The following is a 13,454-nucleotide window of genomic DNA, read 5'->3' as shown; positions in this document are numbered from 1 at the left end:
ACAAGGTAGTTTGCAATTAATGGGACATAAGGTCTGTAAGTAACAACGACTAACCAAGCTCAATTAGTTTTCTTACTTCTTCTCATGTGGAGATAGACCTATCTGGCGTACTGAAGCATGGAGATCTTGAAAGTTAATGATCCATGACAATGTCTGCTCTCAATTACTGGCAGCATCTGCAAATGGTCTGTATTTAGGAATTCAAGGTGTAAAATTAGGTTTTTGACTTGCGAAAATTTTCAGTGGGACAGGACTCTGAGGTGATGATATTTCCTGTGAGGTAAATACCTTTCCTGTGAGGTAAATACCCTGGTCTTGTGTTGAAAATTGAGATGGTTCTCAAAACCTTCATTTATGGCCTCCTGTGCAGAACCTGCACTCTCCAACCTGTCTTTCAGAGTCACTGCCATTCCAGTGCGTGCCCTCATGAGCAACCTGTCCAGTTCTTGGGCGGCTTTAAGATGTGCAATGCTCTCTGTACGGTATTAGGGGACACCACACAATTTGCTGTCTTTGATGACCTGTTGCAGATTTGAAGGTGGATCTCCAGGAGTGAAAACTGGAAGAACAAAGGCATCCTGCAGCCTTGGTTTTGAGTGCTCTGTTCTCATTCTCATCTGTGATGCTGAGCACATTACAACAGTGAAAGCTGTACTATAAAAACCTAAGACCACTACAGCTGTGATGCTTTTTGAATGGCTGGCGTTTTTCAGCCCTGACTGTGTGTTAAGGTTTATCTAGACACAGATAACATATGCAGTCCAGTCTTAATTCTGTTGATATCCATTACAAGATTCTCATTTACTTTTATGGGAGTGCGATCCTATCCAGGGCATTATACAGCTAACGTACAATCAACTGTCTCTTCAAGTAGCGTAATTATTACTGTCCCCAGTGGAGCTACCTGACAATACAAAGAAGTTTGAGGTATATATATGCTAGTACATTTGCCTGTCCTAAGTAACAATTCACCTGTATAACTGAAAAACCTCATTAGAACTATGGACTACCTGGATTTTAGTCACCATACTGCCCAAAAAGATGTATCATTTCATGTCCCTATGAAAGCCACCATCTTTGTTGAGCAGTTCTACACATTTTTCCCTCTGTGAAAAATGTACAATGGATTGCTAAGAAGAACATCTTCGTGTGGGTGTGTGGCTTTGATATCCACGTCAGGATATCATATCTTTCTTTACTACAACTTGCAAGCCAAGGGCTCTTTTAATGTTAAGATACCACCAGCTTTGTTTCTACTTTTAAAACTAAAGACAGAGAGGAATGATGCAACAACACAAACAGCAGATAATTGATTCATGTGAGGAGGAAGAAGTTGATAACAATAAATAGTAAATTCTGAGGAAATCATCTTCTATGTACTATATTAATGATCAATTTAGATTTGTTCCTGGTTTCAGTAAGTTTCTGCTACATATATTTTAGATTTTTTCATATTTTTTCTACAATGAACTGACAGCATTAGAAACAGTTGCAAAATAAATGTGCTTCAAAAACATAAAAGAATGTTGCTGGATTATTAGCAGTCATTCTGAAATGCTAACAGAGGGAAAATGGTCACTTCACTGGCAAAACTGGCATAATACACAAAATTGTGTTTTATGGTTACTCGGTGCCGGTAACGTTGAGATGATCTGCAGGCTACAACAAGTATTTTGGTCCATTTTTGTTTTGGCAATGAGGAATCAACACTGCATTCAATTAAATGTGATTGTATAAAGTGGGGAATATAAATATGTACACAACTCTTGACATTGATCTGATTTTTAACAAGTTTACTAAATGACAGTCACTGGCTTGACAATACTGAATGAAAAATACTGATTTTACACAGATTTTACAGTAAGGTTACGGTATGCTGCCAACAAGCAGTGTCACAAACATAGTCTAAAATAACCCGGAGCTGCCCACAGCAGAGGCACACACCCTTTGCTCTTGTTTATTGACAGAGAAAGCTTATATACTGTAGATTTGCTGAAGTTTAATAAATAAGGTCAACTTATAATATATAAAACAATATAAACATTTATATGCTACATGCATATCATATAATTTAAAGTAATAATTTATATAGCAAAGAGATGCAGATTTATGTTCTTCCTATTTTCCTTGACAACGCGCACACACAGGAGGTGTCTATTCTTATCCATCTCCAGCCTATCAGTTTATTGTTTTCTGAAGTCAGTGCTCTAACGTAAGTTTGGGATGTCTTGCATTGGGAGTTCCAGTGCTTGTCATCAATGCCGCGGCAGCCATTTTTTACAGGCTTAGATTCTTTACATCTTGTTTCATAGAAATACTGCTTAACTGGAGAGTTGCCTGTTTTAATTTCTCCCAGCACAGTTACCTGGTGTCCTCTAATGTCGATCGCAGAAGATTTGTCCGTGACCCATAAACTTTCACTGTCACAAACGGAATATTCCCCTCTGTGGCTCTTATGCTCCGCGTACCTTTTCCGCCGGGAGGTTCTGTTCACCACCACCGAATTTCCAATATAATCCTCCATGAGGTACAGCGGCGGCGGTTCCAGCGGTGTGTTGTCACTCAAGAGGACTCGGGGAGAGTTGTAGCGTCTCTGCTGCCTTAAGAGGTCTGTATCCACTGAGATAACTGGCTGGAAGTCTGATTTCACATTTTCAGCTCCATCCATGTCTTGCTGAGTGTCTGCTTTCTGCAATGTGTTTTGATAGTTTTCTTTAATATCTACCATCTGCTTAGAAAACTTGTTTTTCAAAATGTCTGCCTGAATGAGTTTAATAATAAGCGAATTTATTGAATCTTCTGGCAAACTCCTTTGATCCATGTTGGTAGACTGGATGCCACGAAGATAAGTGAGAAATATCACATAAAACAAGATGGACATCACCTTGTTCACCTGTAAGATCTGCAAAGAAACAGAAAGTCAACATAAAAACAATTAAACAGGAAAGTTTACTAGATGCTGTAGACATGAAAATTTGGATTTGTTTTTGACATCTTACATCGTCCACACATTATGGATAGAGATGGGGCGTATGTTTCTTTTAAGATTATTTTTCATAATATTTTATAATGAATGAAACTGTTTTCTGACTGTTTTTTTCAGTGTTTCATCTATATTTCATGCACTTTTCAGGATGACCTCACTTTTCCTCTTTGCACATATAGTGGTAGATATGTCAATTAGGTCCTTTCTCTACAGAGGTAGGTCACTACTCTTAGGATAATATGTCCAGGTCTTGGCAGCAGAGAGACGCCAAGTTATTTTCACAGAGTCTATTCTACAGAGTAGTTTAGTTTCAAAATTGCAAGATTATCAGAATGGAAGGTTATCTAATGGTGTAAATTTAAGAAATTCTGACTTTGCTAAGTGGTGTCATTTTTTGTGTGTTGACATCTCACGGATCCCTCAAATTCCTGTTCATCAAAAGGCTTGTGTTTAACTTTAACCCAAGAGCATCATAATATACTGGGAAATAAATATTGTGTTTCAATAGGTCTTTCTCTCTCTTTCTCTCTCTGGTGCTATAAGTGAAAGAAAAGGATGCAGTCAAGCAGCAAAGTGGGATTTCTTATATTTGGAACTTCAGAAAGCAGTAATATAGACTTCTGTAACACAAGTGAGGAGTTCAGATGGATCCACAGACCATTTTCGGGTTGTTTGCAGGGTTGAGGCCTGTTTTTTTTATAGTTTTGAATGAGGTTCCTTCAATACATTCTATTACAAAGTGAAACAAAACAGTTTGTAGTCAAAAATATTCCAGGACAGATGGATGACCCCCGAAACTGAAGAATCTTGTTCAAAAAGATCAAAATCAACTCAAGGTCAAGATTTTGAAAACTGGACCTAAAAATGTGCTCCTTCTCTCTACTATACTTTTCCATGAATTGTTCTATACGGATTCTTCTCCTGTCCTTGTGATTCTAGCTTCTGAGCATCTTCTAGAAGCTTATTTGTCATTTCTGGTTAAATTTTTCTGTCATCCTTTTTGTGTAGTTGAGAACTGTTAGCATTCATCTAAGGAAGTGGGTTCTTTTCTTTGTGGATACCTGTATATTTTGTATTTGCACTTCTATTCAAATGAAATTAATGTTCAATGTAAAATACTACATCATGGAAGGAAACCATCACTTCAAAGCACACATATTTTAATGAAATTATTGCACAAGTAGTGGATTGAAGGAGAAAATATCAAACTCATGTTAGAGCACACTCTTCCCCTGTGGGAAGCCCTGACTATAGTACTGCTTCAAGTGACTCAAAATAGTCTTGAAATAGATTCTTCTGCACTGCAAGCATGTCCACTACATGTCAGACCACTAGCACTCTGGGGTGAAGACACAGAGTCACAGAAAACAGAACAGATGGGTTGGAAGGATCCTGAGGAGGTTGTCTTGTCCAGTCCCACTGCTCAAAGAAGCGAGCTTGCACAGGGCTGTGCCCAGTCAGGTTTTCAATATCTCTATGGACAGACAATCCACAACCTCTCTATGCAACCTGTTCCAGTGTTTGACCACCCTCACAGTACAAAAAACAAAACAACTCATGTTTCAGCATTATTTCCTATATCTTGATTTGTGCCCATTACCTCTTCTCCTTTCTTGAGACATGCTCCATCTTTTTTGCTCCCTCCCATCAGGTATTTCTACATTTTGATAAGATCCCCCTGACCCTTCTTCTCTCCAGACTGAACAGCCCCAGCTCTCTCAGCCTCTCCTCATATGAGAGATTCCCCAGTCCCTTAATCATCTTCATGGACTTGTTCTTGTATGTCCGTGTCTCTCCTGTATTGGGGAACACAGAATTGGACACAGCACACCAGATGTGGCCTCACCAGTACTGAGTTGAGGGGAATGATCCCTTCCCTCAACCTCCTGGTGATGCTCTGGGTACTCTGTGTTTTTTCCAGAAGAATTTGAGGAGAAATCAGACCTCTTAAACAGCAAATTATCCACTTCTTCAAATCACTATTTTCTGTTTAAGAAGACAGAATCACAGAATCACAGAATCACAGAATCACAGAATAGTAGGGGTTGAAAGGGACCTCTGTGGGTCATCTAGTCCAACCCCCCTGCCGAAGCAGGGTCACCTACAGTAGGCTGCACAAGATCTTGTCCAGGCAGGTCTTGAATATCTCCAGAGAAGGAGACTCCACAACCTCCCTGGGCAGCCTGTCACTGGGCACCACTGAAAAGAGCTTGGCCCCATCCTCCTGACACCCACCCTGCAGATATTTGTAGGCATTTATAAGGTCCCCTCGCAGCCTTCTCTTCTTCAGGCTGAACAAGCCCAGTTCCCTCAACCTCTCCTCGTAGTGAAGATGCTCCAGTCCCCTCACCATCCTTGTAGCCCTCCGCTGGACTCTCTCCAGTAGCTCTTCATCCTTCTTGAACTGGGGAGCCCAGAACTGGACACAGTACTCTAGATGAGGCCTCACCAGGGCAGTGTAGAGGGGAAGGAGAACCTCCCTTGTCCTGCTGGCCACACTCTTCTTGATGCACCCCAGGATCCCATTGGCTTTCTTGGCAGCCAGGGCACACTGCTGGCTCATGGTCAACCTGTCGTCCACCAGGACACCCAGGTCCCTCTCCGCAGAGCTGCTCTCCAGCAGGTCCACCCCAAGCCTGTACTGGTGCATGAGGTTGTTCCTCCCCAGGTGCAGGACCCTGCACTTGCCCTTGTTGAACCTCATCAGGTTCCTCTCTGCCCAGCTTTCCAGCCTATCCAGGTCACGCTGAATGGCAGCACAGCCTTCTGGTGTATCTACCACACCTCCCAGTTTGGTGTCATCAGCAAACTTGCTGAGGGTACATTCTAACTCTTCATCCAGGTCTTTGATGAAGAAGTTAAACAAGACTGGGCCCAGTACTGACCCCTGAGGGACACCACTTGTCACCAGCCTCCAACTAGACTCAGCGCCGCTGATGACAACCCTCTGAGTTCTGCCATTCAGCCAGTTCTCTATCCACTTCACCGACCACTCATCCAGCCCACACTTCCTCAGCTTCCCCAGGAGGATATCATGGGAGACTGTGTCGAAAGCCATTCAAACAAACCATTTTCTATTTAAGTAGGCAAATAAAAAAAATAAAAGAGTTTTACTGGAGAATCTTCTGTCCTCTCTAAGCAAAACTCCTTTTAGCAACAGGGTCCCCACTTCATAGTTTGGAACTGCAGCAAAATCAGAGCTACCCTCTGTGGATGTGTGATCTGTCCTTTTATGGACAAGAAATGTGTTTTCTCCGTTCTCAGTTTGTCACAGTATGAGTTCACCTAAATCTAGACTGTTACTTGCAGCAAAGTTATGCTTTGGAAAAAAAAAATCTGAGATTTTCAGTTACCATACAATTACTGTCATACCTAAACAAATACTAACTTAATGTAGATGGATCTCAGAGCCCAGACCTTGCTGTATAAAAAGCCCTGTGTAATTAGGTCTTCCCTCAGTAAATTATGTGCTTTTAAAAACAGTAAAAATATTCTAAAACACATGTCATTCAGCAGATTTCTTACAGCACTCAGAAGGGCTAACCCACACACAGTATGACACACAAGTCCATATGACGGTGAGCAAAGCCCTGACAACGCTCAGCTCAAAAGCTGCAAGCATTATTCATGCTAACATGCAGCTGCATGTAATCACTGGTCTGCTTAGTTTCAAAACTGAGTGGCACTAGCAAAATACACAAGTTGAAGCAGGCGACGAGGTGGGAAAAGTAAGACTGGAGTTCCTACAGACTCTCTCTACCGTCATGTTGCACACAAAAAGGAAGGGCTAGGGACCTCCAAATTAGAGCAGTTCAAATAAACTAATTTACTTGTCCATGGAGGAACACTGTTAATAGAAAAAAGTGTTTAAAAGTATTTTTCTGAACCTAGTACAAAATTTCTTGTGGATTTGGTGTGAATGATATTAAAGTACTCTGAAATTTGACTTGTAGTTCGATTTGTACTTGGAAAATTATATGCTGCACAAGCCAAAATGTTTTAGAACCAATCTTTATATTTTTGGGGAATGTTTTAGGGTACAAAATTTGGAAATAGAATGAAAACTCTTGATGAGATTACAGTTTTCAGGGAGTTCTTCCAAGATTGTTCATCTAGGAATTTCATAACTGGTGTATTCAAAAATTCTGGTCATGACTTGAAATTGTCAGGCTGCCTGTGAAGTCCAGCACATGAGAATCTGCCTAAGGAACTATCCTAGCTAGGAGAAATGGACATTGCTGGGAAACTGCAACTGGTTAAAGGCCTTGGCTCTGTTTTGAGTAGAAGACACCTTAAAAGTGTGTTGGTTTGCAGGGCTGGGCAATACGGCTTTTCATAAATGGCTCTTTGCCCAAAACCGAACTTTGTGCCTGTCTAAATTGAGGAGAATTTGCATTTTGTACTTTTTACTTTTGTTTTTCTTTTTTCTTTCTTTTTTTTTTTTTTTGTTAAGCCAATACAAAGGAAAGAAAAATGTAAAACATCAAAAAGTGTATGTTTTCATGTTTTCAAAGCAAATAATTCTGAAGTTTCTGGACAGGTTTCAAAAGTTGCGCAACATGTAGCTCACAAGAAAATGCTTACTCAGTATAGTGAATGAGTATATAGTGAGTAAGTTATCTACAGAGGACACTTGCATTCAGAGGCAAGATTTCAACAGAGGTATCCTGTCTGAGCAAAGGCTGACCTAAGTTCCAGGGTCCTGGGGCACAGGCTTGTATGGACTTTAGCAGAAGCTACTCCAGCACAAGTAGCAATAATCTCCTCCTTCAGCCTTTTGGAGAATGGTATAAAAATCCCCCAAGAATTTAGCTGTTCACATGAATTTTTCTGTTGTTTTATTAAAAATTCTTAAAATTAAAATGATTAATTTCAGGTAGAAAGGCAGATTTTGTTCAAGCCAAACTTTTTCTATCTAGCTGATGATTGTGAGATATTTTTGCTTCAAGGTTCTTGAAATTTTTCGTTTGTAAATCCCTAAATGTTCATTTTAGCTGTCTTTTTGAACTGTTTGCAGTCAAGTAAGTGTGATGAATGGTCTTGGAAGTGGACACAATACTGTTTACACTCCTACAGAAGTATAGACTAGTTTACAATATTTAGGGCCTGGGCCTGGGTCCTAAATAGGCATAGGGCAGCATTTTCACGGTGACCTCAAAAGAAGAGCACAGCCCAGCAGCACGCTTCCTAGTCCAGTATCAGCTGAAGTAATGTTCTTAGACAGAAACAGAGAAGACCATAAACGGTGATGGTTTCCACTTCATTTCTGCCTCATACCTGATTGTGCTAGAGCGTTAACGCTGGTACCTGAGCTCAGTTTCTGTTTCCAAGGGCTGTCAGGTCAGCTGTGACACACAACCTAGTCAACATTAAGGTGTATGAGGGCATATGACTTAAACAGGTCTTCAGTATCTATTGGAGAAAATAACACATACATTTGAACCAGTATAATCACCTTACTGTTCAGTACCTACTACATACCTGTCCTAGAAGCCATGAAGTTCTAGAACAGTTTAGACAGTGTGAACCCAGAAGAATTGATCCAGCACTTTCTCTGTATTCACATCAAAAGTTATCCCTTGTTGACCTAGCTGTTTATGGTGAACTCTTCTTTTGACTGGGGACTCAGTGACTGGATGTAAAGGTAGATATCTCATCTCAGTTTGTGCCTGTACCACAAAGACAGTAGGCAGCTACCTAGGGTGGGCATTAGAAGCCTAACACTCTCTTGCTGCCGAGATACACACCCTGTGTTCTGTCTCTCTCCTCCTGTATCACCCAATTCCTTTTCTATTCCGTACATTGGGAGTTCAGCAAGAGCTGCTGAAAAAAAAAGCTGTTTTTTCCTGAGCCACTGAGAAGCTTTGAACAATCTCTGCTTTTGTGCTTTGCCATCCTGTGTGCCATTCTAGATGTTGGGAGGCACCTTTGATGCTTTGAGCTCCTATTAGAAGTAATTAAAAGGAGGTGGAAGGCACGGCTCTCAAATCAGCCTTTAAATGTACTCAGAAAACACTCTTATATGTGCAATTTGGAAAAGCACTGGACTTCGAGGTTGGAAGACATATTAGACTCTTCAAGTCGGTCCCTTTACATAGTGGTAGTGCGCCCTTATTCAGAGATAACACTCTGGCTTTCAGAAGTGATTGCAAACATGGCAACAGAAGCAAAGGTCTTTAAGAGGACAAGGAGTAGAACTAAGTGACAATTAGGCATTATGAATGGTCCAAAGGGTTTGTGGCAGCACACATCACAGCAAGGCAGGAAAACCAGCATATCCTGGTAATGCAGAGCCAGCTGTTAATTTGCACTAAACAAATATTACTTAGAGATTGCTGACATTTGTGGCACAGCAGATAAAACCAAACACCATAGGAAAGAAAAGCTTATGCACTGCAAAGTTTTTTGATCTTTCAACTGTAGCTTAGTTTTACTAATTTTTAATTAATTTAATAATTAATTTTTACTAATTTTTAATTTTTAATGGTTTGTATTCTTGCCTGTCATTGCGATGTAAGCAGAGTATTAACGCTGTCTAATCTAGGTGTCTCAGGGAAGGCCTGAAATTAGGAGAAGTAAATAAGCTTACCTGTTGCTTCCATCAATAAATTAAATCCCCAAAAGACTCTGGCAAACAACTTTCTGCTGTTTTCAGATACTACAGGTTACATAGTGTTGGAAAACTTTGGGGTTTTTTGCTTGTGGTTATGTAAAAAAAAATCTGTATTGCTTTGTTTTGATCAGTCTCTGAACAGTCCTCAGTCTCTGCTGAAAAGTGAAGTGTCATTTAATATGTTCTGAGAAAATAATGAAATCCTAGTACTGTGAGATGCTGCCTAAGTATTTGCTTTGAAGTCATTGCAAAGAGGAACTGGAATAGAAGGAAAAGTGACTGCTGAATTTTACATTCAGCATTGTAATACCCGACGTGATTTATGTAAGTCAGCTTGAATTATTTGGCACTTTCTGAAAAATTTAAGAGCAGCTTTTTTTCTTCAGACGGAGCAACTAATGATCATTTGTGGTAGCTGTCAGGCTTTTGCCAAAGATGACAGTGTAATTATTCTTGTGGCTTGCTAGGCACTGTTTTCACAAATTTACAGAAAGCAACAAGTAGCACAGTGCCCTGTTGATTCCCTCGTCTGAATAACTATGTTGAGAAGAAATGCAGCCCTTCTCCTCTGTGCTAAAGGGGACATTGAAAAGATGCAGAACAAGAAAAATATCACTGCATTCTGAATATTCAAAAAGATGGGAGTATGAAATAATTGCACATAAAAATTTGCACTGTATTTCAAAAGAGTAATCATCTATTTGTACAACACAAGCCTGGAGCAGCATTTATTAAGGTAGATTGCTGTGGAGAACTGAATGCTCCTAGACACACTATGACCCTCTTGAACATTTCCACTTCTCAAGATATGGAAATTTCAACACATACGGACTGAAGCTAAAGCTTTCACAAGAGCTAGACCCGCTAAAAAGCCTAAGAATTCAGAGACAAAATCAAGCGGGACAGAGTTACGGCAGGTCTAGGCGTTAACCCTCCCATCCTTGAGGACAACCAAACCATAAGTTGGAGTGAAGGAATTTGAAACAAATGCATTCCACTTGCAGATGGGCTGGGGATTGAGGCTACACACCGTATCCGAGGGTGAGCCCCCAAAGTTTCTTAAGTCTCTGCAGCAGGTCAGTTGCTTTTAATCATGCATTACTCATGGCCATTTTCAAAAGGGAAGACACATCAGAGTGTTGAGCCCCAGTTGCCTCCAGTGGACAGTGTATACTTAATCTCTTATGGAAATGGAGTTCAGCCTATGGATTCACCGACATTTCCTCTTCCCCTTTAAATGACTGGCTGAGCAAAGCACAGCAAAACAGCTGTACACTCAAGTATGGAAAACTCACATGCACTTTGAACCAACCTACAATACTGTTTATGATTACTATTGTGACCATGACTCTACTAGTCATTGAAAAAAGCTTTCCTGACTGGTGACATCTTCCTGAGGGACAGTTTTGTGGTAATACATCTGCTGCAAGGAGAAATCTGTTTTCTGAACAGTTAAATGGTCTGTGTAGAACTGTGGCAATATCGGTTCATTTCAGACACTGCCGATTGCGACGGTATGTGTGTCTACATTTGATCTTTCAAAAAATATATCTTCTTGGAGATCAAAATGTTATTTCCTTACACATACCTGCCAGATTCCAAGAGAAAGGTCAGGAGCAGTTCCTCTGTCCTTACCTCACTACTTGGAACAGCAGCCGATTCTCACACCTTGTGCAAAGTTAATTCTGTTAGGTTTTGGCCCTGCACCTCCCTCCCTCGCCACCGACATCGTCTGGAGTTCAGGGCACTCAGGAAGCCCCTGGAGGCATTTGACACTCCCCAGCATCCTCTTTCAATCCTACTGAGGACCTTGACTATTAATAATGTTCGGTACAATATCAACTGCACTAGCTACATCCCCTGGTTTATAATCAGCTACAGAAGTAGGCAGGTTTTCCTCAGTCACAACTAGGTCTTCCTGTATTTTAATGCCTTTTCTCACTGATATTTTTGTGAAATGATATTTACACCTGTCTGTCTGCCCAGACTGCCATAGTGTAATTTTGCATTAACCAGTTGACTAATGAATCTGTTAATTGAGAAAGTCAAGGCAAGGGTTTGGGAAGTTGGATTTCTCTAATTTGTTGGAGGAGTTTGGCCAAGTCAAAATCTCTGTTCATTACTTTCTGCATCTGCAAAGTAAGGGACTCTGTGGAATGATCTTGGGGTTTTATTACCCTATATAGATACCCTGATATGCTTTGGCTTCTCTTTCAAAGAGCTGGCAGCTGTTGCACTACTAAGAGAAGCAGAAGTGAAGATTTCCTCTCTCCACAAAAGGCACTGCAGTATGATGCCCCTCATGCTGCGTGGGAGATGCCTGTCTGTTTTGAGAGTAATGAGGCATCTTAACACATACATTTCCATAAAGGCTCTTAGTGTAAGTCATCCTCTGTTTTCTTCTGCCATCCTCACGTCACTGATATTTGAGCACTCCAGAAGTATTTATCTTGATTTACACCGACAAAGTAGGAAGAGTGCCATTGTTCCCACTTTAAAGAGCAGAAACTGGAACACACGGGTGTCAGATGTTGTTTGCAAGGTCATACAGGTATGCTGCAAGCTGGGCAACAGCCCCTGGGTTTTCATGTTGCACTGCCTGGCTCGGGGAAGTCCATCTGTAATTTTGTATGGAAGTTTGAATGATCAATGACAAGCATGAAATGTAAGGAAATAAAAACAATGCCACCTCAGATGAGCAGCCAGCCACATCTTAATCACAACAAAGAATTAAAGCCACAGTTGGGTAAACAGTTTCTGCAAAAGCTGAAGTATTCCTACACATTATTCGCTGTGTGGCTCTGAAAACTGTCCAAAGTAACAAGAAAGCTAAAGGTCATATCCTTAGCTAAATCAATGAATTCCGATGACTTCACTAGACCTGTGCTAATTTTACAAAAACAGAAGATTTGCCCAGAGCTTTGCACTTGACCTTTTTTTTTTTTTTTTTTTTGAGAAGTCATTTGCAAACAGAAGAATAGAAAGCACCAAAACTAAATTGTAGTAGTGGGTAATTTAAGCTGATAAACTGATTGTGTTTTAGTTAATCTTTTCATTACTGTTTGTTAATAGCAGCACGGACAAGCAGCAAACAAATTAAATTTGCAGCTGAATTTGGAGGGAGTGCAAACAGCAGTGAGTAAAGAGAAATACAATCTCTACTGGGGAGATGGAGACATAAAATATTGGCAGAAAATGACAAAATGAAAGTCATAGCAGAAATTACAAGCTAGTGTGTGGGGGGAATAGTGGTTTTGAGCAATGATATGCAGAGGGGAAAAGAAATCTAGAAAGCAGCAATACTTGATCAGACCCAGAAATGATCTAAAACTTTTGAGAGGTACAGTATTTAATAAATGCAAATACTAAGGAATAGCGTTGCAGAGCTAGGAAGGAATTGCCACTTTTTGTAGCACAGCAGAAAAATCAGGAAAGCTGCTTGAAAGTTGGAAGATCTAGTCATATGATAAGAAAATTAGGAAAGCGCAGCAAAAGTTATTAGAAAGGCTATAAAACTGACCTTTGAGGAAATTGCCTTGAACGTGCAAACATTTGCTAGGAGCTGACAGAAAGGGCATGACAGCCAGCCCAGTGCAAAGATCTGGAAAGCGTAAGCATTGGTGAAAGGGAGCCTTCACTTTAGGGTGGGGCAAGGAGTGCAATCAGGAAAAATGGGATTAAACTAAGGAAAGGGAATTTAGGCTGATCATCAAAAGCAGTTTTCAAGCTCTGCAAGATGTTTGTAACAAGCCCAAAGCCACACCGAAGAGGCCTGGTTTCATGTTTCGTTGCAGCCCTGAAACTCCATCTAAGTCTTTTTTTTAAACAGTTTGAAGATCCATTAACCTTTCAAGT

At 40.5% G+C, this 13,454-nt stretch overlaps 1 protein-coding gene across 1 annotated transcript in view; it reads right to left on the bottom strand.

Moving 5' to 3' along the window:
• Positions 1–1,245: 1,245 nt before the first annotated feature.
• The window catches only part of NTF3 (neurotrophin 3), a 56,656-nt gene continuing 44,447 nt past the window's right edge, over positions 1,246–13,454 (bottom strand). The window contains exon 2 of the mRNA XM_009938476.2: positions 1,246–2,902. Within this exon, the coding sequence (XP_009936778.2) occupies positions 2,108–2,902 (795 nt within the window). The 3' untranslated portion in view covers positions 1,246–2,107. The remainder of the gene's footprint in view (positions 2,903–13,454) is intronic.

This window comes from Opisthocomus hoazin, chromosome 1 (assembly GCF_030867145.1).
Source record: "Opisthocomus hoazin isolate bOpiHoa1 chromosome 1, bOpiHoa1.hap1, whole genome shotgun sequence".
NCBI lineage: Eukaryota > Metazoa > Chordata > Aves > Opisthocomiformes > Opisthocomidae > Opisthocomus > Opisthocomus hoazin.
Note: the sequence above shows the minus strand (reverse complement) of the source record. Positions and strands in the feature narration are given on the sequence as shown.